Source organism: Pseudopodoces humilis, chromosome 11 (assembly GCF_049639895.1).
Source record: "Pseudopodoces humilis isolate 2021_Gansu_Grassland_sample_001 chromosome 11, ASM4963989v1, whole genome shotgun sequence".
In the NCBI taxonomy this organism is placed as follows: domain Eukaryota; kingdom Metazoa; phylum Chordata; class Aves; order Passeriformes; family Paridae; genus Pseudopodoces; species Pseudopodoces humilis.
Window position 1 is genome coordinate 18,578,260 of NC_142210.1, and position 26,744 is coordinate 18,605,003.

General features: G+C 38.6%; 1 protein-coding gene across 4 annotated transcripts in view; it reads right to left on the bottom strand.

Annotated features, from left to right (window-relative positions):
- Positions 1 to 1,269: 1,269 nt before the first annotated feature.
- Positions 1,270 to 26,744, bottom strand: part of PIK3CA (phosphatidylinositol-4,5-bisphosphate 3-kinase catalytic subunit alpha) — a 41,763-nt gene continuing 16,288 nt past the window's right edge. For all 4 annotated transcript variants that reach the window (XM_005525074.3, XM_014254454.2, XM_014254453.2 and 1 more), the window contains 20 exons: positions 26,199 to 26,612; positions 24,470 to 24,679; positions 23,555 to 23,805; positions 21,781 to 22,026; positions 20,880 to 20,965; positions 19,333 to 19,438; positions 18,120 to 18,272; positions 17,884 to 18,018; positions 16,129 to 16,253; positions 15,690 to 15,771; positions 15,062 to 15,226; positions 14,397 to 14,500; positions 13,555 to 13,726; positions 13,125 to 13,231; positions 12,490 to 12,611; positions 12,024 to 12,102; positions 11,025 to 11,195; positions 10,671 to 10,788; positions 10,342 to 10,493; positions 1,270 to 9,224 (listed from right to left, as the gene is read on the bottom strand). In XM_005525074.3, coding sequence (XP_005525131.2) covers positions 8,954 to 9,224; positions 10,342 to 10,493; positions 10,671 to 10,788; positions 11,025 to 11,195; positions 12,024 to 12,102; positions 12,490 to 12,611; positions 13,125 to 13,231; positions 13,555 to 13,726; positions 14,397 to 14,500; positions 15,062 to 15,226; positions 15,690 to 15,771; positions 16,129 to 16,253; positions 17,884 to 18,018; positions 18,120 to 18,272; positions 19,333 to 19,438; positions 20,880 to 20,965; positions 21,781 to 22,026; positions 23,555 to 23,805; positions 24,470 to 24,679; positions 26,199 to 26,550 — 3,207 coding nt within the window. In that variant the 5' untranslated portion in view covers positions 26,551 to 26,612 and the 3' untranslated portion in view covers positions 1,270 to 8,953. The remainder of the gene's footprint in view (positions 9,225 to 10,341; positions 10,494 to 10,670; positions 10,789 to 11,024; positions 11,196 to 12,023; positions 12,103 to 12,489; positions 12,612 to 13,124; positions 13,232 to 13,554; positions 13,727 to 14,396; positions 14,501 to 15,061; positions 15,227 to 15,689; positions 15,772 to 16,128; positions 16,254 to 17,883; positions 18,019 to 18,119; positions 18,273 to 19,332; positions 19,439 to 20,879; positions 20,966 to 21,780; positions 22,027 to 23,554; positions 23,806 to 24,469; positions 24,680 to 26,198; positions 26,613 to 26,744) is intronic.

Here is a 26,744-nt window from a genome sequence, read left to right on the forward strand (position 1 = left end):
TAGCATCAGGTTTCCTGCTCTTTTGTTACATGGGTTCAGACTTTAGATTGAGTCTTGCTGTGGCAGGTTGGAAAACAGACTGATTGATTTCTGAGCATAAAATCAGAAGGGCTTACTGAGATTCCCATACTAAAGCAAACTGCCCACATTGCAAATCTTGATTGTTTCACCAGCATTATTTTGCAAATTTTCTGCACTCAGAACTACCACAAAAATCACACTGTGGCACTAAATGGCAGCAGTCTAAAATTTATATTTGAACAAGAGCTGATGATTCTCTTATCTTGAACCATCCTGTGCAACTAACACACAGTTGTAGCCACTCACAACCATTTCACAGTTATTAGGAAAGGAGGTAAAGCTCACCTTATGTACAATAAACGCAAGTTTAACCTGTTAGTTCAGGTCACTGAAGTAGCTAGTTCCAAAACCCCAGACATACTTTCAGATCAGAGCTCCACTGAAGCTTCAAAATAAATATAAGGATGATGATATCCATCTTTTATTACGGAGTTGGTCCAGTACAAACTGAGCAACTGCTGGACCACAGCCCTTCTCAAAACTGGGCAGCGTGACCTGAAACAGAACTGACCAGTGTACAAAGTTAAGAGCTGACTGGAGACAAAATGTTTTGAAAAGGTCCGATTAAAAACCCTGACACTTACCTCGTCCCTCCAAAAAAGTGTGAAATCCTCACAAGAAAACTCAAATCCTTCCCAGTTTGTTAGCAACTGGAGTCCAAAGTGGGCCAACGCGTTCACAAAAGGAGTTCTTTTGCAGCCTCATGCTTTTACACTGCCAGTGAATAATTTCCCCAAATATATTTGTCACTCTTTCAAAATTAGTATTGGATACAAAAATATAACCTTGCTTGTTTGTTTTTTAAATTATAATTTTGGTAATGAAAGCATGAAGCACATTTTTCAAAACCAGATTGATTTAGCAGGGACTGTAAACCATCCAGCTGAAACACTTCTATAACATCATCTCTCCTGTCACAGTTTCTTGCAGCCCACGTCTAAAACTAAAATAAAATTACTTATTTTGAGGATCAGCATTTACAAGAACAAACGCCACATGCATATTGGACTTTTGACCCCTAAATAATGCAAATCCTATTTCTGTTACCCCCAAATTAACTGTAACCCCCAAAATGATATGCAATTTCCATTTCCTTTCTTCTAGTCTTTTTTAAAAGCAGAGCTCCAACACCAAATCACACTCCACAACTGAATATTCCTTATATTCTTGCTTCAGAATTCACAAGAGTACCAACCATATCATTTTAATTTAGTTGTTAGTATATACATTAACACTCAAAAGTGTGATAAAAACCAAACAAAAGTAGTTTTTTTTTTAATAAACAGCATGATACAGACCGCGAAGATAAATAAAAAGCAGACTTTTTACAATTTCCCATGAACATGAACTACAATAAGTATCATAGGCCAAACATTTGTTACTTGAGTAGCACAGCAGAAGGGTTAAAAAAGGTTTTGTTTTTTTTTATTTAAAGTACTGCAAGACTATTCTCAGTATGACAACACATGCATCTTGCTGCATCTTAAATATTTTTTGGCCCATTATTACTAAAAATGTCTTGCTTTCTACCTACTTTACCACAGACCTTTATCACAGAAGGACACACACATGGCAACACCCCCCCCTGGCCCCAGTAGTGGTTATTTCAAAGATAATTATCTCATTTTTAAAAGATAATTGAAGCACTGGTGGGTGCTTTTACTCTCCCTTTGATGTGGACAGGTAATTGCTCCCAGCTTCACTCAAGTTACACAGAAACATCAAGAGCTGACACCCTCCTGGGCTCCATTTAGCCAAAATGCCAACAGGATGCTGGGCTGCCTTAGGAAGAGCAGGTCCAGGGAGGTGAGCCTTGCCCCTGTCCCTCTGCTCAGCACTGGTGAGGCCACACCTGGAGCACTGGGAATCCCAGTACAAACCTGACGTGGATGTACTGGAATGAGTCCATGAGGGGCTACAAAGGTGAGGGATAGGAGAGGAGGCTGAGAGGGCTGGCATTGGTACCCTGGGCAGAGAAAGCCCGGGGGGCATCTGGTCAATGTACATAAATACTTCATAGAGAGGAATAAAGACAGGCAAGGGTTTTCTCAGTTCCCATTGAAAGGACATCAGGCAATGAAATTGAAGATATTTCATATAAACATTATGAAAATATATTGACTGTGGATTCCTCTTTTCTCAGACAGATTCTAAACCCAGCTAGACAATGTCCTGGGCATCCTGTTCTGTTGCTGATCCTGCTTTGAACAGGATGTCTGGGCTAAATGCACTCCAAAGGTCTTTGCCAACTTCAGTGGTTCTGCGAAAATTCTGCAGTTGTGTTGCCATTTACAATGACAACAATACTTACAAAGTTTCAAACCTGGGAATCCAGGACGTCAGACTGCAGCCATATATATTTAAAGCCCTTTTCTCCACCAGGGAAGTACATTTTGATAGTGTAGTGGATATTCACAGTTAAAACTTAGAAGAGGTGCAAGGGGGCAAAGAGAAAGGATAACACTCCCAGATAATGAATTACACATTTATCTTCACATGAGAAATGAAGAATTTGGACCACAGTTGCTATAAGACAAGAAGATTAATCTATTCCTTTTCCTTTCCCAGCCCCAAATTAAATAGTAAGACAATTTTGGACAGCCTGGGGCAGTTGATAATTCAGGATATAGAACATAATTAATAAAGCCTGAAAATAGATAAAAAATATTTAAAGAAACGAGGCAGAATGAGATTCCAACTATGAATACCCAGATTTTGGCTGACAAGAATTAACTAAACTACAACAGACATAAAGATTCTTGAAAAAAACAGCTTCTGCCTGAATTAGGCTTTCAGTAACTTTAGCAATACAGGACCTATAAGCAAGTCACGTTTTGCTGTGATTGATTTTATTATTGGAACAGGAGCCTAACAAAATGGATGCAGTTACACTGAACTGAATGGCTCCTGAAGCAGTTTAATAACTACTGGGAATCAGGCACCAGAACTTAAAAAAAAATCAAGACAGAATAGCGTATTTTTTGCCTTCCTTCTGCCGCAGGAATATTGCACCACATACAGAAGTGACAGTAAGGACACTTAAAACACACTTACACAAACCAGTGGGGACACTAACTTCAAAGTACAGAGAGAACATTGCTTCAATTGATCTTCTCTTACAAGTATTTTATGATGTTCTTATGCTCTGGGCATGTCCCAGAGGGGTGCTGGAGAGAGAAGGGATAGAGGGATTCACCTCTGGCTTAGAGTCAGGAGCACTAACACAGCAAGACCTCAGACTTTTCAGAGTCTATCCCATAAAGGTCAGAAGTCCAGAACACTGTATGGCAAATGAAGAACAATTATTTTTCCTGAGTGTGGGTTCAACAAGTCTGTATGCTACAAAAGAGTAGGAAGAGGAAACGTTTAAGCTAGCAAGGAACAAAAATACTGAAGTGTCAAGAATGAAACAAACTGTAGACAACGTTACTGTACTTTTGGAGAGCTGAAAAGACTACTTTGTTAATAAAGACTATTTCAAAATAAAATTATTAAGTGTTTAACTGGGCTGCTACTAAACATTCTTCTCCTTACGACAGCCTTTCATACTGCATCATAGGAATAAATAATCTGGAACTCTGATACAAATATAGCCTAATTCTGACTTCATATGCTATTGTGTATCCAGAGCAATTCTGCTGAACTGAGTGTTGCATCAGCATAAAGTGAAATCAGAATTTCTCAAAGAGCAGAGCACCTATAGGTTTGGTTAGTGTATGCAAATAGAGAACTTCTACAGCCAGTTTCCAGTTGGCTTCCCTTCATTAACACAGATGTAAAAAAAAGTAAAATTAAACAAAGAAAAACCCCAAACCAACACCAGCTGTGGGGGTGGTGAGTTACACATCACTTTGGACAGATAGAGCCCTACCTAAACTGAGACAACTTCCAGCACAAAAGAAAAAGATGCAAATTCATTATTTGTATGAAACATGTATTGCAAAATTAAATTGCGATTCAACAATCTGCAACAACATCCACAACTATATAGTGTTTTTTAAAAAAACAAGTGTGGTTCTTCCATTCAAGTAAAACTAAAACAAGTGAAAGAAGTTAAAAAAAATCCTAGAAGCAGCAAGTTACAATTCTTTCTGTAATACCACACCATTTTCATTAACTTGAAGTATTTTCAAGATGTCAAAGACATCAACAAAAGTAGTAATTTCAAGTGGCTTTTCTGATATTTGTTTTTTGAATGGGTCCAGCCCAGGTCTGCAACCTGTACAGACATGCAAAACAGGAGGAATTCATAATTACTATTAAGAACAGACATTTGAACATGCCAGTTATATAATGACAAAGCAAAGACAATACCTTCAAATTGTCAACAAACATGGGCTACTGACCACTGAAGGGCATTTAATACTTTACAAAAAAAGGAAAGTTGGCATAAAAACCCACAAACAACTCGCCAAACCACCAACAGCAGGGTTATCACATACAAAGTTCTTACAAACCTGGTAATTTCTATATCATCCTCAATATGCAGGCTCATCTTTTCCACAAGATGCCAAACCACTTACAATTTTGCTTTTATTTAAAAGCCTTCTTTTAAAAAAAAAAAAAAAAAAAGTTAAAAATTATACTGGAAGTCTGTTTCACCTATGAAAAAACTACTAATGCACCCTTTCAGACAAAGAGGTATGCATATATAAAATCAGTACAGGTACTTTTTCTGCTACTTTTAGGAAAGCAATGAATGGAATTCTAAGTAAAACTAATATGCAGAAGCCTGTTCTGTCATTATATCAAACACAGTTTTACAGCTGAAAAAGTTACTGTTTTTTAATTTTATTTCACTAAAACACCATTTCCTAATGGTTTGTGATAAAACACATGGCCCAGTCCTGGGCTCCTTGCTCTGGCAATCTTACAAGGAAGTTCTGCAGGAGCAAGGTGCCCAGATTCAATTCAAGCCCAAAATAAACTACTTTAGTATTTTGTGCAGCTGATTCCCAGAACAAAGGGAGCATTTTCAAATCTCCATGAAGTGGGAAGAGTTAAAAATAAGCCAAATTCCAAGCTATTTCTGTAAAAATCTAGGGCTCAGTTACAAGTGCTTTCATGGTCTGTAAGCAGATCTTCCTTCTCATACTGGGAGCAGAGACATCCTCTCATTTCCACCAGGGGGGAAGCAAACACTGCCTCCACTATCCTCAGTGAAGTTACATCAGCACGGAACTGCCGTGACAGGATACACTAATGAGGGTTCAACACTTTGAAGCTGAGAAAAGGATTGTTGTTTTCTGTGAAACACTGGCAGAATGTATAACCAGGATGGGCATTTGAAAAACAAAGAACTGGTTAAAGCCCAGGAGCTTCTACTTTTTAAAGAAATTGTTGAAAGGCTACAATTACACTGAACTGTATCATGTCTGTACCACTCTGAAGTTTCCTTTCTTTTACTATTTGATTTTCATAATAACTTCCACAGCTTATGCACAACATTTAATTGCAGTAACTTCTGGGAACAGAGCCTGACTCCTCATACCTCTGTCTGGGCAAAAAGGGTGCAGAATACTGTGCTTGAACTGAAAGACATTTAGACTTGTATTTACAGAAGGGCTAGGAAGGGGCAAAGTACGAACAAATTTGGCCTCAAAATATCCAATAAATTTGAGTTGATCTTTTCACCCAGACTGGAAAAGGCTGACCATTTCTTGCATAAATGAGGTAAAGCATTGTTTCAACACCAGATAAATACAGATAATATAGCACCTAATGTGATGACTGTGCAACAGTTTTACTCAGTTAAATTAAGAATTATAGCCAACAGGGTTTCAGATTTTGTGAACTAAACTTAAACTAACTCATTTTTAAGAGCTAAACCATTATTGTGTGTTGACTGCAAAGTAATAGATACAAGGGTAACTTTGCTCTAGAAAGTACAACCAAGCTTAGCAGGAGTTAAAATATTCATATGAACAAAAAGGAATATGTAACAGTCAATAAAAAGAGCAATGGGAATTCTATTGGACTACTCCAAAATATTTCATAGAACTAAGGGAATAAAAATTCACATTTCCCATGCTATTCTTGGAGCTTCTGTAGTTTTCACAAAACCAGGTTTCCCCCCACAACATCAAGTATCCATGTATGCAGTAATCAGCTGCAGGATCCTGACTCTGAAAGTGTCTTGAAACACCAAAGCCTTGGCTTTACCATCCCCAAAGTCTTTCATAACGTAATTGATTGCACATTTTTAATATATTACAATTTACTAAATGAAGCCAACCCCTCATTATCTCATCAGTACGGCCTGCATGAAGTACAGTTTATTTATATGCTTATATTCTAATCTAACACCAACTGTCAGCATATTTTATATTACACGTGGTATTGCACTTTCTGAGTGGCACCTCGGTGCGTGTTTGCAAGTGAACAAGCCGAACCCTCAAAAGCCCCAAACCTTTGGAATTCAAGTGCTGCCAATCTAGCAAGTTTAAATTACGGTGAACATCACCTGCAGAACTACTATGGGCTTCATTAACTTTTAAAAAACATGTTTAGGAATTAGAAAAACAGTCCTACCTGAAGTTGTGCATAAGGGCAATCTGAAATCCTCGGTACTCTGAATAGTTTCAAAACATGGTGCCAATTTCATTGATTGCACACATTGTAATTGTGTTAAAGGACAACAACTAGATTTACAAATATATATTACACACACACACAAAACAGACAAAGCTATAAAATGTTTGGTAACTCCACATGCTTTGAGCTAGCCAACATATCTGTCTGCTGAACTGCTAATTATTGATCATATTGAAAATCTAAATTGCTATTTCTGGTGTATCTTACTGGATTCAACAACCACTTCCAAAGGAGGAAGAAAGAGGAGAAATGGTAGACCCAAATTTTGAGGGTTTAAATGAGCATTCTTGGAATAGCCAGCATAACATTTCAGTAATGTGAAGAGTGATTCCCAAAATTGTTTTAGAGACTTAGGCCAAGTTCACCTCTGGCTTTAGCGGGTATATTCCCACTACTTCACTGGTACTTGTGTCCTCTTTCACTAGGGCTGAATTTGGTCCTAGGAGTATGTCATCTTCAGTGACATTAATGAAAACGGGAGTCTTGGACAGATAGAACTGGGTTGCAAAATTAAGAGAGTTAATATTGGACAAATCATGTAAATAAAGAATATATATTAATAATAGTTCCTATTATATAAATAGCTTTTATAAAAAAATAATCTTTCAATAATTTTAATAACTCACCTTTCTTTAGGTTCTGGAAAACATGTATGAAAAAAATCTATTCTGTTCAAGTTAGATTAAAGCAAACCTAAGATGAACACTACAGCTCTCTGTTGCACTAAACCCAATTCTGACCATTCAACTTCCAGGTTAGTCAGTTTTTGGGGACGATAGGGAATTTCTTGGTGAAAGTATGAATTGCACCCCTAGAAATACTGAGCAGAAGAAACACCATACTGAGTGGGCCTATTTCCTACTGCTTTCAGAAACTGTGCAGATGACGGACGCAGAAATTGAAGGGCCACCCAAACCCCACAAATGTTCATGCCTCTGAGCACATTTAAAAGGCACTGTCCTCTCACTACTCTTTTTAGATCTTTGAGCTTCAAACCCCTTCCCTTTAAATTATGCTGCATACAAGTATTTGCTATCACTTGAATTCTCTTTCCATTCTTCACAATCCAGCATAGTCTCTACCTGCTGTACCAGATCTAAGGTAAGACATGATGGACTCTTACGTTTGCACTAGCACTATTTTCTTTTTTCCTTCTTATTTATCCTATCAAATGAGAAAAGGAAACATTCTTCCAAGTTTACCTTTTTGAGCTTAAGGCATAACATGAATCGTCGAATCATAGAATATGCTGAGTTGGAAGGGACCCACAAGGATCACTGAGTCCAACTTCCGATCCTGCACAGGACACCCCAGGAATCTCACCCTGTGCCTGACAGCCTTGTCCAAACACTTCTTTGAACTCTGTCAAGCTTGGCGCTGTGAACACTTCCCTGGGAGCCTGTTCAGTGCCCAACCACCTTCTGGGTGAAAAACCTTTTCCCAATGTCCAACCTGAACCTCCCCTGACTCAGCTCCATGCCATTTCCTCAAGTCCTGTCTCTGGTTACCAGAGAGAAGAGATCGGTACCTGCCCCTCCACTTCCCCTCGTGAGGAAGCTGCAGAGCCCGACGAGGTCTGAGCTCAGTCTCTTCTCCAGGCTGAACAGACCAAGTGGCCACAGCTGCTCCTCACATGGCTTCCCCTCCAGACCCTTCACCATGCTCATGGCCCTCCTTTGGACACTCTCTAATAGCTTAATTTTTTTTTTATATTGTGGCACCCAAAACTGCCCACAATTTTCAAGGTGAGGCTGCCCCAGAGCAAAGCAGAGTGGGCCAATCCCTCACTTGCCTTGGTGATGCTGTGCCTGATGCCCCCAGGACACAGGTGGCCCTCCTGGCTGTAGGGCACTGCTGGCTCACGTTCAACTTGCCAACAACCAGGACCCCCAGGTCCCTTTCTGCAGCTGCTGTCCAGCCTCTCATTCCCCAGTCCATACACACAACCAGGATTGCCCCATTCCAGGTGCAGAATGTGGCACTTGCCCTTGTTAAACTTCATACACTTGGTGATTGCCCATCTCTAATTTGTCGAGGTCCCTGCACACATTGTACTAAAGCTTAATTTTTGAAGTTTACAATTTTAGTGCTATCTGAAACCCTGTTTTACATTATTTTCCAACAGTTGTCTGAACAATTCATTTCTTTTCTTGCCATAAATTCTAATGTTGTTCATGGTTTGTGCAATTCCTATGCAACCAGTCTTCGCTGCTAACAGGTATTAACAGTGCAGTACCCACAAAGCGGGGTATCAGTTCTTGTTTTCTTTGCAGTCAGTTCAGTTCAAAGCGTGTTGCTTTATTGTGTGGAAGATCCAGTCCATTTTTGTTGTCCAGCCACCATGGTGAGCATCATTCATTTGCTTCATGAAGTACTCGAGAGCCTCCTGCTCAGTTTTGTCCAATGCAAGGGTCTTTCGAATGTAGGCAATATCATCAAAGGACTGCAGTTCTGGCATTCCTGAGCCAAGCATCATGGAGAAAAGATTGATGAAGAGATTGGCATGCTGCCGAATTGCTAGGTAAGCCTTATAACACATCTCCTGAAACCTGGAAGAGACCAGGGGAAAAAAGCTCAGTGCATTTCTCTACTGGGTGCATATTACTGTTTCAGCTCCAAAACAGTTTTACAGGTAACCAGACACCAAAAAAGAAGACACTCTTAGTCCAGTAAGAACACCATAATGTAGTTGAGAAGATGCACTCATTTTCCTACTTAGTTTTTCTTCATTCATGTAAGGATTAATAGTGGTCAGACTAACACAACATCCAAAGACGGGCTTTCTAGTCTTAAACCTTGTCTACAATTCATACAACTGTTCAACATGAATTTATGGGAGTTCACAGGGCCATTTTTGTCACTGCTATTGACATTTCAGATTTCAGAAGATTTCCTGTTAGCTTTCCTGTCTACCTTCAGAGTTGCACTTCTCCTGGGTTTTATGCGGGCAGCAGCTGTTGCTCCTTAGGTGCTCTGAAGAATCCACTGAAAACAGGGACATTTTCTATATCACACTGGATAAGAAGTACCCAGGTTTAGGGAAAAAATGCAAAAAAGCTTCACTGCAGTGTTCAGACTGACACTGTAATTCAAAATCTGTCTTCCATTGCCATCAACAATGAAATTAAGATTAAAACTGAAACCTCTCAAAGACTGGGTTGCTGGAAAGAGATATTAAGAATGACTACAGCAACAGATTTATTTCTTTACTGTTATTATTTTAAAGTTCTGGCCATTGTCACAAACTACACAGGCCAGCTGAGGAGCTGATATCAGAGCAGCTAGAGGAGAGAAAAGTATGACTGAATGACCAGCAAGGCTCTGATGCACACAACACCCAACGTTAAAGAATTCTCAATAGTTTCAGTTCTGCCATCTCAAGAGGATTTTAAGTGTAAAGTCAAAGAAATTTCAGATGTTTGAAAAATTGCCATTTATGCTGACCCTGCAAATCTCAAGTGAGATTTCATGGACCAAAGGTCATGTAAATGCTAAGACTTACAAGTGGATGGCTCATCTACAACTGAAGAACTAAAACATACCCACTGCAAATCAATTAAAATACAACTGTTCACATAAAAGGCCTAATTATTAAAGGTCACCAGTAGTAAAGTACATTTTAGGTACAAAACAGGCTGGAGGTTAAATGCTTAAAAGCAAGCTCACCTTTCAAACTCCCTCGTTTTGGTACATTCTTGGGCTCCTTTACTAATCACTATTAAGAAGTCTTGTGTTAAGACAAATGGCACACGCTCTCTTTTGTAACCAAATTTTTTCTTCTTATGGTCGAGGAAGTGCCCAAAGTCAATGTGAAACAGCTTGGAAAGACAGAAAGGAATTTTAAGATTAATAATTCCTCGTTTAAATGAAGTCACAGTAAAATTTATCATTTACTCATAGTTCCAATTTTCTTTTCCAAAACAAACTCATAACGAAGTGAGTATGATTTAGGGTATGTGGGTAAGTGGGTATGATTTCAGAAAAGCATCCCTTACTTGTCCATCATCTTTGACCATGATGTTACTGTTGTGGCGATCACCAATGCCCAGGATAAAGGTGGCAACACAGTAGCCAGCACAAGAACGTGTAAACAGGTCAATAGCTGCATCATACCTATTCAAACAAAAAAGGAGACACTTTCCTCAGATATTCTAATAACACACAAGTGCATGTTTATCTTTTGCAAAAGAATTACCAGGCAAACAAAGACAGGTAAAAAAGAAAACAAAACCAAAACTAGATGGACATAATTATGGAAATAATCTCCCACGTTATGAACTTCAGTTCCCGTGAAGTTTCTATCAAAAAGAAGGATATGGCCAAGAAAAAGAGGCGACAGGTAATCTCACATGTCTCCTTTGTTTTTGTCCTTGAGCCACTGGTGCAATGTATGGCTGTTGAACTGCAGTGCTCCTTTTAAGCCTCCTTTACACTGAATCTGCATGATGGTGTGAGAGCTCCTCACGACCTCGATGAGTCCCACACAGTCACCGATCGACAAACAACCATAAGGCAACATCCTGAAACACAAAGGTTCATTGGTTTTCTGGTTTTTTCTTCCTTTATAGAGAATGGTGAGAGGATGTATTTTTGCAGATTCCTGTATCTGGCTGCTCTTCAAGACATGGGGAACTGTAACCATTCTGCAAACCATTCTTGGACAAAGGCTTAATTCTGCCACTCAATACAGTACTGGAAACAAAACTGTGACTCATGAGAGATAACAGACCAACAGGTCTTTTTGTCTACATAAGGAAATGAAAACTGGGGGTTTCTAGACAGTGCACAGGCAGATTCTTTGCTCCCACCTCAAAATGTACCACACAGCAAACACAAATTTGAAGGTGTAACCTGACTAAGATCAGTTTTCCAGAAGCAGAACAGTTTATCCTGAATGTCCTGCAGAAGCTGCTGCACCACAGACTGTCTGGAGGTGGAGAAGCTCACACAGACTGGGCAATATCTACTGTGCAGACTGAAGTGAAGATACCAACTCCACAGAGTCGCTGCTCAGCAGGGCTGAGGATTTGGCATCTTGTTCAAAGCCAAACCTACAGACACAATCACTTGGCCACAGTGTGGCTGCTGCTCTTGTATCCAATCCTTGTACGTAGCTCACTCAGACCCACTTGAATGAGAATTAAGTATTTTTCAAATATGATCTTATGTTTATAAAATCCAGTAGTTTAGTTAACTGAAAAAAATAAATATTCCTCTAATATGCACAAAAATGTCTATTTATAGCATTTCATTTATGACCCTTGGGAAAACAGAAACTATCTCTGGGAACAAACCAATGCTAAAACCATTAAGAACAGCATTACTTGGGAATGACCTCTACTGCTTACCGAAGATCAAGACCCTGATTTTGCCAGATGTTTTCCATAATTCGAATTATCTGAAGTGTCAGCATGTCCTGGCGCAAGTCTGAAACAGTCAAATACATTAAATTTGCAAATTTTGAAACACCAGAACCTTTGGTTAGATCTTACTTTCCTTTTCCCACCAAAACAATATGTCTAAAGGTAATGAGGCTTGCATATTTATTGCAGGTTTTGTTCCCTCAGTAGAGAAAAGCAGGTTTTAAATAGTAAAAAATGAATATAAATTTGTGGTGGTGATTTTAAAGACATACACTAAATCCAGGACAATGGAATCACAGCTTACATATCTGTAATATGACAGATTGAACACATTTATATGTAAAAATAACAAATATTAAATAGTATAATTTTCCACCTTGACAGACTTAACATCTTAGAATATATAAATTTTGTACTTGACTGATATAAATACTTATTTGTCTATGCTTACCATCTCCATTTTTAAATATTATCTCATTGTTCTGAAATAACAATTCAGACATAATATCTGGGTTTTCCCAGTTCAACCACAGCGGCCTTTTTGCAGATGACATTATCCTGCACTCCTCAAGCCTAAAAGAGATAAGATTTCTATGAAATAGGCATAATTTGATTCTTATACCCTGTTTCTCTAATACTGCTAAGTTCTCCCTGTTTTGGTCAAACTTTGAACTAGAAACAAATTAAAGTGCAAAGATAACTGACAATCCACCATTTTCACTTTTGGACTCACAGTTAAATTACTAAGTGCTACATTAACCATTTGCTAAGACCAACAGAAGAGCTGTGTTGTAAGGGAATATCGTAAATATTCCTTTGGCAATATGAACTCCTGAGAACTTGAAAAAGGACTGCAGTTCCTGGCACCTTAAAGAAACAACTAAAGGTCACGTTGTTTCCTGATTTGTTAAACCAGTAGATTGAAATGACTCTACTCTTTATGGATTACTCTGCTACAAATTCTGTTCAGTGCACTTTGAAAATACTGACATTTACTAAGCTAACAGTCAACCTCAACACTGTTATTATTACCATTAATAAACATTTACTTAAGTATCTAGACAAGCTCCAAAATGGATACAATACCGAAGGTTTCCCAGTTGATGTGCAGGATTAAGAGGAGAGATAAAACCTTGCAAGGCATCCATAAAATCTGGCCGTCTCATTTGTTCAACAAGAAACTTCATCTGTACCTGATAAATAAGCACATTCAGGTCTTGAGAACACTATTTACATGTAAATGAAGGTATCAGATTTTAGCTTCGCTGTCAAGCATGGTTTTGCACAGTTCTAATATAAGTACAGCTCAGCTACATATTACACAAATTGAAACCTTTAATTCTATTACCTTGAGAGCTAGACAATGGCATTACACAGAAAATACTGCAGCTCCCCAGAAAACATACCACCTACTGAAATTAGCATGAACACTTTCCTCGTTGATCAAATAGAACAGTTCTAAGTAATTACTGTGACTCAACAGCAGCAGTTTTGATATAAGGGCAGACTGTGATACCTTCTGGGTCTCATCCTTTTTTTCCTGCTTGAGAATATCTGTGAGGTTAATCAACTTCTCCATGGCCTCCACCTGCCTGCTCAGGTGCTTCAGATACATTCCACACGCTCGACAGTAGGACTCCAGAAGTAAACCAAACCTCTGACTGACAGTTTTGTTGTGCATTTCAGACCTACACAGGGAGGAAGAACAGCTTAGAGACAAGACCACTTAGAGGTGCCAAAAATGAAGCTGTTCTTGCGACATCTTCATACAGTCCTAAAATACATCCCCTCAAACAATCCCCTCCCTTATCCTTGATGACACCAAGGCAACAAAGATGCCTCGTTTCTATTTCTGTGTCTGGTTACACCAGCTTAAAATAGAATTTTTAGGTGACCTCTAGTTTCAGCCCAATATGTTGCAGACTGAGCTGTCAAGCTCTATAAGAAGCCTTTAATAAAGAAGTAAAATAAAGTTTTTACTAGTATTTTTCAAAGCTTTACCTTGTTGAATTGGGTGGCTTCTTTCTTTAGGTCTCATATACTTGTAAAGTTTTCTGGAAAAACTGATGTGGTATCAGGCACCTAACAATATGGTAGGCTTTCAGCAGTCTCAGATTATCTTGTTTTTAGAATGATCATCATTAGATAAAAAGTACAAGTCTAAGTACTATTAAGTAGCTTTTGAAACTTCAAGGCATGATTTCTATCACCAAACTATGTGTTCAAACTCTTAACCAATATAACCTAATCTTTAATATTTTTCTAAGTAAGGACATTTAGCATGTCAAATCTTTAGAAATACTAATTGTTTATAGCTAATAGGAAACCCACAACCCCTTAACATGACAATAAGCTTACTTTAAATGCCAAAAGAAGAAGTGGCCTATCCTTTGATTGGTCAGTGCCTTCTTGAGTAAGAATCTCACAAGCTGATTATCTAAATACTGCTCATATTTCAGAACCTAGTTAAGGATAAAGAGAAAATTTTAAAAAAACAGATGCAGTTATTATTTCTATGAACCATATACAGATTAAAGGCAGTTAAATAAAAAGCCACCTATGTTTTACATTATTTTTTCTGAAATGACTGATCTTGGTATTAATATTTGCATGTGTTAGGCTTTGAACAATATATGCCAACTGTGCACTGGCTGTCTCTATTTCAGGAACTTACCATCTGATGCTTGCTTTACTGTTACCAAATATTTTAGCCTCAACTTGCTCAAAATTTCGAGAAGATGCTTCTGCTCATCTTTTCCCATATGTTAGGACAGCTGAAATAGCTGCCTGTTCCAGTTGGTGGAACAGTTTTAAATCTCTGCAGAATTCTGACATTTAGTACCAAAAAGCAAAACCACAGCACTACAGAAAAATTAACATTTCATGCCCTCCTAAATAATCTGCAAAGCAAACACACTTTTGATGACCGCTTTTTCACAACAACTTAACTTCTGCTGTGTTTTAAGTCTCTGTGATCATTGCACATACACAAGACAACAAACATGCCAAAATATGTTCAGTACCTGTACCAGCTGGATTAGGTACTGAGACAGTTTGTCATCTGTCAGAGACTTCTCCAGACACCGAACTGCAAATGCTCGCACCATTGGGTCTGGGTAATTGCAGTCCAGGAGCTCCATGGCTTGCTCTGGTTTGATTGAAGGCCAATCCTTCACCAAACAGTACATCTGTGGGCAAGAAGGACAAGCACGTTACACCTTTGCACTGCTTAGGAAGAAGCTGTAACACACAGCCATTAGAAGGCGTTGTCAGACACAAACTACATCTGAGTAGAAGCTGTTTACTTGCTGGTCCTCTCAGTTAACAATCTGGTATTCATTGCCAGTTGACTTTGTTGTTTTGCCCATCCTTAAAAGAACGAAAACAAAACCTCACATTTAACTGTAATTGACAAGTTGGTAACATAAGAGGGATTCAGATAATGCCAGCAAGAGGAAATCTTAGGACCAGACTGAGCTAAAGAACAAGAACTGTGGACCAGAGACATCTGTCAATCATAGTGGCAACTTCAACTATTCATTCAATGTATCATGCACACATAATATGTTTTTAACTTCCAGAAGTTTTCTTTAAAATAGCATATCTTAAAGCTTCTTCAAAATCTAACACTTCTTCAGTGCTTTATGTTACCTGGGCCACTTCATCCCTAGAATTCCACTTGACAGACAAAAGTAACTTGGGTAGAATTTCTGGAGTATTCACGCAATAGTGTCTGCAAAAGACAAAAAAGTTGCATGTACAAAACAACACTTTTGCTTTGACAACCATTAACTATGTGCCCACAGCCTTGCACCTTCTTCCTTTGTCAGCAAGGTGCTGTCAGGATCCATCCATGCAGGTAAAACTGCAGTAATAAGGAAAAGGGGAACTCATTCAACAACTTACTTTCCCCCACAGGATTATAACCAAACCACACAATGTAGAATGCTTTACTAGCCTTGTCTAAAACACCAACTCCTCTGCATGGAAGAAAAGGGAGCAAAACCCATGACAAATTTGGAATGAGTGGGGTGAAGTTTGATTATGCCATGAAGGGCTTTTCTTTGGTTTGGTTTTTCATTTGCAATACCTGTGTCTCCAGAGAAAGTCCTTCTCTTGCTCAGTGATTTCAGACAAAGGGTCTCGGGTACAAATGGCTCGCAGTTGCTCCTTGTCACTCTCTGTTAATTCACTATCCCGAGCTATTCTGTTACTCTGCAGAGACAGTGGCACATTAGCCCTCCACACAACTCCTTCTATTGCAAAACACACATCAAATACAGTATTTTAACAGCACAGCCACAGTATTTTAACCACTACAGCCATGCCATGCAATACTATCTCGGTGTGTCCACTTGTTATAACTGAGAGTTTAAAATTTAGAAAGAACATGAAAGACTACACCTTTGATCTCTACAACTGCTTTTAGACACTACTCGCACAAGAAGAGGCACATTTCAACTAAATCAGCTGTGTGGAGAAATAGCAGCAATTGAGATCTGATGAATGACACAATGCAGCACTAAGTGACACTGGTCATTTCTGACCCCAGCTTGAGATTGCTGATGGCTGCTAAAAGAGTGAAAAGTATTCACAACTGAAAAAGCAGAACATGGGGATGAAAATAGGTAAAAAAGGGGTAGACTGCTGTAGGAAAGCCTGAGTAACAGGAAGATAGAAAATATTAAATCACAATTAGTGTAAGACATTCCCCAAAAAGCACAGAAAACAGAACTGCTACAAGCAGAAATTAACTATGTTGTCAGTGAAGTGAGTTTGGCCCCCTCACCATTTTTTCTTTGTGCCAGATGGAACAAAACAATGAGCTGAGAGTACAGAAACCCAGGTAAGAGTCTGGGGAATGTTATTTGCCAAGAAGACAATGGTCCTTAAGCATTTATTGAGAGCCCTGCTCAGTCACAGCATAAACAGCAGAAATGCTACTCTATGATGGACATCCTGCTGAGTATCAAGAGAAATCAAATGCCCCCAAGCTGTTGTTCAGGATACACTGGGACAGGACAGCTATAAATACCCCCAGAATTCCCAATCTGGAAGCTCCCTGCCACCTCCGCGTTCTCCGGCACAGCCAAACTCCCACCACAGGGCTCCTCTTCACACAGACCATGGAGCTCTCTTGGGCAAACCCAAGGCTTTGAAACAGCCTCCAGAAGAAAATGAAAACACACCAAGCAATTTCACAGCCTTGGCTTTAAATAAAGCACATTTTTAGCTTTACTGCTTTTCTGTTTTTACTTCTTTTCAACATCCAAAAAAGTGCTTTGAAGAAACCTCCAGACCTCACCAAAAAGCCAATTGTAATGCACAAGCTCTCTTTGTGGAAAAAGTGAGATAAAGGACTACACCCATGTGTATGTCCATCAATTCCCTTAAAATTCCCTGTGCTTGTGGTCGTAACGAGCCCATAAAACAGACAGGAAAGAGTTCTAAGCACCTTTGGGTTACACAGGAAAGCCTAAACATAAATATGAAACTGCAACAAAGAAAAACAGTATAATTGAAGGAGACTCGCAATGTTTCAGAAGTGAAACTAAGTAGCTTAACACCTGAATTAGTGATACAAAAATATCAAAAACACAGTAAAACAGTTTCTCTTTGGAGTGACTTGGTTGGTCAGTGAAGCATTAAGTCACTTTACTGGTAACATAAAGAAAGGAGAATATATTGTCCATTTTACCAAACACACAACAAAATTTGATTTTGATTTTACAATAAATGAGGATGTAAAAAAAGAAGTTTTGTCACTGACACACTGGGTAAAATAAAGTAGCAAATAATACTTTCATATTTGAATAGCTAATCCTGGAGAGGGAGTTTGCCTTACCTGCCCTGCGTAGCTGTAGTTGAATCCCAGTTCCCGTGAAATTGTCCAATTTGCATGTTCTTCAATCACTGTCATATCTGGAAACTTTACAGGGTTGCTAAACCAATCAAATTCCAGCTCTAAGCATGGAGTTTCCTAAGTCAAGGGAATTCAAATTACTTTTTCTGTTGAATGATAGCAAGAATACAGAATATTTTGAAAATGTACTCTTAAGGGGGAAGCTGGCATGCAAATACCTTATTTGGATTTGATCCAGTAACACCAATAGGATTCAACAAATCCTCCAGCCCATGAGGTACTGCCCAAAGATTCAAAGCCATTTTCCCAGATACCAGAGTGTCTGTGTAATCGAACATGTTTATATTTCCCCAAGCCAATGGACAGTGCTCCTTAAAGAGATTAAAATATGATTTTTTCGGTGTCATCTATGAATTACTGCAGAGCGAGTCAGGAGAAACAACATTTTCACCCCAGATCAAGTTGTCACATTCCCAGATTAGCAGAAAGCAAGTTGTGGAAGCTGTACCATGTTTTACTATGAACGGCTGTCATGGCAGTCTTTTAACAAATGATACTAAAAGAATTATAAACACATGCACATATCTTCCTCACACCAGAATATACCAGGATGATGGAGAAAGTTTTTCTTACAAAGAGATTTTTTTACCAAGTCCTGTAGTGACAGAACAAGGGGCAGCAGTTTTAAACTTGAGGCAAATATTTTTGGGTAGATTGGAAAAAAAGAAATACGCTTTTTTATGCATATATTTTTATGGCACAGGCTGCCCAGAGAAGCTGTGGCTGCCCCATTCCTGATAGTGTTCAAGGCCAGATTGGATTGGAGCAACCTGTGCTATGGAAGGGGGGTGGAACTGGATGGTCTTTAAGGATCCCTTCTAACCCAAATCATTCTGTAAGGTTCACAGACCTGCTTGTAGACAAAGATCCTATATAAATAATACCTGTTACACACACTCAAATCCACAATGTGATGATGCTGCTGGCTAAAAACTAAATGTTGCATGTAGAGTCTTAAAAACTACTATTTGAGATCTTACATTAAATGCTAAAGGAATACAGAATTTCTTTACTTGAAAACTCAACTCTAAGGGTACAAATACTGTCCTTTAAAAACAAATAGGTAAGTAACATGGTTTTGAAAATTAATTTTAAAAGAACTTCCACCTCACAACACTAACACCGATCTTTGTGCCTGGCAATGCAGCATAGGCACGATTTACAGTGCTGAACTGATAAGCTTTTTCCTGTGTTGTTTGATTTCCAAATACCAAAAAAATCCACAAGACAAGAAACACCCCTATTTTAATCAGATGCAAATCAAACATTGCACTAAGACTCATTGCCAGGACAGCATTTACCAAATATCTTCCCAAACTTGATTTAAGTAGCTTTGGCTCATTAGTGCAATAAATCCATGAGGTTTTTTACCTCCTTAGCACCCTTCCGGCCTTTAACAGAGCAGATGGAGAGGCAGAGCCGAGCAGCACGTGGGAGATCAGGAATGTACATGTCATACAACAGCCACTCATTCCATCTGGAAGATTCAAAAGGCAGAATTAAACCAGGTTAAAGGAGACATCATTCACTCAACCAAAAGGTATTTGTTATATTCCTAAACTGTGTATTTGCATACACTGAAAATGGGTCCCCCTATTTTTGGGGACCACATTCACTGCTTTTGGGAACGCAAACTTCCCCAGTAGCCTTCTGGCCCCAACACTGTTTAAAAAGCCATGTTAGGTTCACTTCCTGCAACTTAAAGATAATGGATTTGCATATATGCTACACTGATGCAAGGTTTAGCTTGTGAAACAGTTTTCCCTTCAGGGGAAAAAGGCAACTGGGAAAAAAGGCTTTCAAAACCAAACTAAACTTGAACTGTTGGAACATAAAAAGATATCTGCAAGATGGGGATAGAACGTGGGGATCCAAAGCAACATTCCTAAGTCAAATATTTTTCTATTTACTGTAGTAATAATAGCACAGATTGGTTCTACAGGAATAGTTTGATTTTGTTTTCATGAACTTCTCTAAGCAGAATTTAGCTTTCAGTTGGTAGAGCTGTGCTTTTGAAGAGGAACTTCTGATCCAGTTTCTTCCTCTAAGCGGATTGTTATACAGAATTTTCTCAGTTGAAAGAGACAGCAGCTTCCAAGGACAGCATTAATTTTTCAGTATATCTGTAGCTACTGAAAGCAATTTTACAAAGAAATAACTGTGAAAGCCCTTCTCTAAGAATATCAGCAGATAAACTTTAATTCACTTTTCTTACGTATTCATTTCATATAATACAGATCTGCGTGACTATATCCATGATTTCAAGGCATAACCTTCACCACCTTTCCAAGATTTTCTCTCTAAAATAGTTTAAACTGTCAGCTCAAGTACAGCAGTATTCGGGGCAACTCAGGAGGAGAGCCTATTTTTCACCAACTATGTATATTATTAGTCCTTTAATTATAAAACTTAATCACATTCATAGAAAAATGTACAGATAAAAATAAGAGTTGCAAAAATTATTATTAAAGACAAAGTCAGAAAATGCAGCAAAGAATTACTTCTGCACACATACTTTGCATCTAATCTTAGCAGGTGCTGAAATTTCACACTTCTTCATTAGTAAAAGTTATGAGAACAGGTGGTTAAAAGATGTTTATATATGCTCATATAAAAGTTTTTGTACTTTTAAGTTCAGAAGATTTATTTTTTCCAGGTAATATTGATGGTTTGTCAATCATCCTGAAAATATATCCCATACATACTATTATGCACAAGAGAAAATGCTTGTGTTTGAATTAAATTAGTGCTATATATATAGGGTTATGTAATGTATTTTTACAAAACTTAAGATAAATGATTCCCAGCAAGGAGCTCTATCTGAGTAATGGCTAAGTTGAGCCTTTAATCCTTCAGTGCTATCATTTATGATGCCCTGAAAGTCAGGTTCTCTAGAGTCACTCAGGTATTCATCTTACCTGGGATTAGAACAAGGTACCCTCTGAGTATTCACATTGTCACACAAAGGTTCCCCTCCATGGTAGATACCTGTCCTAACATAAATCTGAAAACAACATCCGTATTAGTCTTTGTAATGTTGCCATAAACAAATTTTTTTCATTGCAGTCAACACATACCATGATCACAACACATTGTTCTTTCATTTTCAGCATATGAAAAGGAAAATCAAAACTGAAAACCAAACAGGCCCACCACTCCCCAAATTAATTCATGCTCTGTTGGGTGTGAAGCACAATTTATAAGCATATCCTTCTAGAAAAAGTGTTTTGGTCCTCATTAATTGCAAAACTAGTTCTTAAAAAATACATTAACAAACTTGAACACTAAAAAAAACCCCTGGAATTTATTCTCAGTTGTTCCTGTGCCAAGGTATTGTGAAAGGAATTCCAAGGAAAGAGAGGCAGGGCTGTAGACGTCTTCAATGGAATTGAACCCTACACCTGCCTTTTGCCCCCTATCACCCCATACCTTTATTTTCATAAACAAAGATAACATCCCCTCATCAAAAGCACTCTCAGTTACTGTCATACATTTTTAACCATAATTACTTAGAAGATAGATAACATTTCTTTTTCAATCCATTACGTACTCTGCTGAAGTGTTAGGCAAACTGAGTCCTGCTCCTACCAGGCAGAGTATTTAGCTAATTACCACAACTCACACTTTTTAAGCAGTACAGAAAAGTTTCCAGATGCTAAAACATGGGTGAGTTCTTCACAATTAAATGCTCCAATTTAAGTAAAAGAGTGGTACCATTTTCTGATGTGTTAAATAATGATTCTTTTCCAACATCAAAACAGAACCGAACACTCAAGAGAGAAACCTTGAGCTGCTGAAAAGCCAGATGTGATTCCATACCTTGTCTATGTCTCTAATGTTCACATTTACATAGGTTGCACAGAGGATCCTTATTCTGAGAGCGCTGTTGATAGTCCAGAGGGATTTGGTGGTAGCCTCTCCATTCATGTAGGGCGTGGCTGTGGAGATGCGCCTGGAGTAGGATGGCATGGTGAAGGTGTCCAGGGGCAGCTGGGTGTACAGGCTCTCCTTGGCCATCAGCATCAGGTTGGGCATGCGGCCAAGCATGATGCAGCTCCTTATGTACTGCAAGGAAACAACCAAAATGCTGTGTCTTTTCAAAGCCTACACTCTTGGTAATGGAAACATCAAGATACTTCAGGAGATAAAAAAGTGAAAGAGCTTATCATGTGCTGCATGCACACCCTGTACAGTGAAAGTAGGTACAGCACCCAGCAGTTTGAACATGCTGTTGGGTAGGGTCACACAGCCACACCTCATGGTTTTCAGATGTGAACATCTACAGCAATGGAAGGCTGAACTGGAGACAGAGATGGGAGTGAAAACACCAGCTGGGTTTCTTGTAGAGCTCCTTAGCCCTGTCACAGTGCAGCACAGAGCAGACAGATTTGAGCTGCTCCTGGAATCAACTGAGCTGTTTTGGAATGGCAAGGGCTGTAGCAGCCTGCAGTGCAGCACAGGTGACTGATACTGCCAGTCCCAGGCAGGGAGCACTAGGTAAGCTGCAGACACGCTCTTTTTTGGTTCAGTTCTGCTCATTACCTTATGCTCAGCACTGATCCTGACACATTTCACCTGTCCATTCAGGTCTGAGTGCTGAGAGCATCTAGTCTGGCAACACTACCACAAAACACAGTGTGTTAGGACAGGTCCAGCCTGGAGTTAATTAGCAAGCTCTGCTGGGGCACAGCAAAGGCAAACCAGATGCTTCTGAAGAAACCACGCTAGATCAAATAGGTCTGGCGTTTGATCTTCAGATGACTCTGCAAAATTATTCATGTATGCCTGCACTTGTTCCCCAGCTCCCAGAGTACAGAGATACTTTTCCTATTATTCAGGATCCCCCACCCCTCCTTCTCTCCTCCACTGCTCTGAAGATCAGACTGTCAACCATTTTAGCTGAAGGAATGGGAGCAGATTATTACAATACATTCCTCCAAGAGGAAGCAGCAGCAGCCTGTCAGGAAATCTACAGGGTAAAGCTGTTTTCTGCTCCAGAGAGGGCTGCTCAGATGCTCTTCTGTCCCAAATTCTGTCTCACACTCCCAGCACTAACAAACATGGGCAGTGAAGAGCAGACACACACAAGCAAGGCTCAGCAATGATTTCTGTAATGCTGGAAGTCTATGTATTTTATCTTATTAAAATAATGATACAGCTGTAACAGGAAAACAGTTTTCTCTTTTACCACCCCTTCAGGACAGGATTTACAGTAGCAAGGGTTGTTTCATAATTTACAGTCTGATCAAATTTCCTGTTTTATTACATCAGCACCATTCAAATATAGCTCATCTCTTGCCATTAAAAATCTAGGGTATTTCTGAAAGCACCTACCTCTGACGTAGCATTAACATTAGAGGGAAACATTCAAAGAAGAAAAATTACACAAGTGATAAAAATTCTAGTTCTTTTCTCCTTCCTCTCCCTTTTGAAACACATGGATTAGCCAATTTGTTTAAAGGTGCACACACTGTCACTTCCTATGTTTTGTGCTAATTCAATGAAAAAGCCAGACCTAATCCTGATCATTTTTGTCCCCCACAAATTTGAATTATTTTCCTGTAGTTCAAAAGAAACCCTTTATGTTACTCACCTTATACTGGCTCAGTGGACATTTTTCTAGCAAGTATTCATCACAGCCACAGACTTTTAGAATATATTTTCCCTGGTACTCCAAGACACAAAGTTTCAGTTGTTCAGATGACAGCAACATACTTCGCGTTTTCTTTCTAATTGCTTCAGCAATAACTTGCTCAGGCACACAGTCATGATTGATTTTTAGGGTGTATTTCTGCTTATCATTGTTTGGTGAGACTATTACCCAAATCACCACTATAATTTGCCCTGGAATAAATGTAAAATAATGTCAGGCCTATCATTTTCAATGCTGTTTCCAAACAAAAAGCACAAGCCCAAAATAACCCCCAAACCAAACAACTCCCACACCTCCCCAACACAGAGATTTGCTTTTAGTATTAAAAGAAGATGTAAACAAGATCACTGCCCAGACTGAGAGAGGGTTTATAATTCCTGCAAGGAACTAGATGCATTAAGCTTATTTTTGACTCCAGTGGAAATTAAAAATTTTAGCTCTGAGGTTAAGAATATTTTTATTAACTGAATACTACCAACTATTTGGACTTTAAGAAAACAGCAGTAACTCTTTCATATTTGAGGCCTGCAAAGTAAGTCAGTGATTCAGCATCATTTAATTTCAGTTATCTGAATGCCACAGAAAACAGCCAACAAACTGTTCCCACCCACTAAAAAAGTTACCTCTATTTACTGAGTTATATTTCAAGACTCAGTTAGAATAGCACAATTTTAAATATCCTTTTGAATGTAGAGTCCATCAAAAAAATTATTCTGAATAACTTGAAGTGGAAGATATTGCTGGAGTGTACTAAATGCAGCACATAAAACAGTGATCTGCCTAAGTCAACAGCTGTACTCTTTGACTTCAAACACTGAAAATATATTCTGTTTCTGCTGTAAATATTGTCCTTACCTTTATCTAGTTTGTTGTATATGTGTTTGGGGAGTTCAGCTGAGGACTCTACATTTGGAGGATAGACATACAGTGCTCTGCTGTGTGGGGCATTGGCATCTCGCAGATCCACGGCTTCTTTACAGACATTAAGAATGTTTCTTCTGAAGTCTTGTACTTCTGGATCCTTGACCATGTCAAACTCACAGACAGGCATGCCAATAGCAAAACCTACAGCATTGGAGCAGCATGAGGATATAATTGTAACTGACAAGTAGAGCTAAAAATTTCTTCAATCAGTCACAAAAAAAAGCCAACTTAAAGCAAAACACAGCCTAAAATAAGTTCCAGCTTCTGGATGCATATGTAATTGTTTTATATCATTCAACTACACAGTTCTAAAGTTAAGTGCACTCAGCAGACACAGAAAAGGTTAGAAAACAGGTGTACATTCCCTGAAGATCATGGAAGTCTTAAATCACTGCTCTCACAGCCAACATTCCTTCTGGAGGAAAAGGACCAGGACACAACTTCCTTTCAAGTCAGCACAGAGTTTCCTAAGGGAACCAGAGGAGCTGTGAAATCTGATTTTTTCTCAAACCCAGGATTATTAGTAGCTATTAGGACCATAATAAACCTTGCTTACAACTGAATGACAGCTATTAATTTTTTTTTAATGACCTACATTATCTGAGAACTGCAATGAGCACTCCAAGAGACACAGAACTTAAGCTCTTTGACACAGATTCATATAGCAACAGTGTATTTCTTTCAGGTCCTCAATCTCAGATGCAATTCCATTTACTTTAATGAGATTACTTCAATAAATCATCATTTATGCATGAGTGTTCAAATGGAAGCTTTCAATTGTCGTGTTGCATGGTTACCTATCCGCTGCTCTCCCCAAGTCCTGAACATGTTGAGCTTTACAAAACAGAATTAATTTACTTATTATGTGTTCGTCACTATGAAATCATTTAACAATTAGTAGTACCTCAGAACAAGTATTTCCAGTTGACAAGTCTCTGCCACTGCAGTACACACTTGTTAGCAATGTAGGAATTGTAGGAGTGGGTATGTTTGTACTGTCTCAATTTAATACTTAACCAAGATGTTGGAACAAATGCCAGATTCCCTGTGCTTCCTCAGTGGATCATGGAAAATCATAAGCTACTCCAGAGATGATTCAAAACATCACAATTTGTCTCATCTTCACATCTCCAACCTCTGGTGTTTTTTTCCCTATGCTCTTTTGTCAGAAGGGAGAAGATGAAAGGTGAAAAAACCTCATTTCTGAAATTTGACTTTCTAAGCAAGCTAGAGCAGTATTAAAATCTGTGTCCACAAATGTGGTTTAAGATTTGTAGTTAAATCTAGAATTGACAATTCTGTAAACTTCAAAATAAATTATAACTGACTTCCTAAACAATATGACAGGTGTTGCTCTCTAATAATATGAAATTCTGCTAGTAAAATGATAAGCAAAAAGCTATCCTCTAACCCACAAGCAACTACAAATACATTTTTCAAAGACAAGGTGAACAAAACAGATCAGAAAAAAAGAAGTTTAACTCATTGATTATAAATATTGGTTTTACTATGATCTGCATCTTTGGACATTTGATGCAACAACTGGCACTTATGAAACATGACGGATACAGGTGACAAACATGAACCATTCAAATTCTTTATAATTTGAAGAGGATAATCAGTTAAACAGATTATATTTTAAAAAAAAAGATAATCTCACCTATTTCTCTATTAAGAATCTTTTCTTCTCTGTTACCTACTGGTTCAATAACTTTCAGGAAAGGCTGAAACAGTCGCAGGTCACAAAGTCTCCGTGTTTCATCAAAAAACTCCTCTCTCTCTGCTTCTTGTGTAACACTTACAAAAATGTAAGAAGATTCATCTTGAAGGAGCTGATAGAGAGGGTACTTCCTTGCTTCTTTAAAGAGTTCATGTTTAATAGTCAGTAAGGTGGCCTCACGGAGGCATTCTAGAGTCACTATCATTCCATTTGGGAGGAGACACTCCACAAGGATCCTGGGGGGCATCAAGTGGATGCCCCATAGTTCACCAGATGACGGCCGCGGAGGCATTTTTAAGTCTTGGGATAACCTTGTACTTCAAGCTTTTTGAGCAGTGATTTGTACGTGGAAACCTGAGAGAAAATCAGAAATTTGAATGTCAAAAGTTAAAATAAAAACATCACCAAGAAATTCAGGTAAAATGGTTCAAACGCTGCTTATAATTGTAGATGAATAGTCAGGGCTGTATTTTACATTCATAAAAA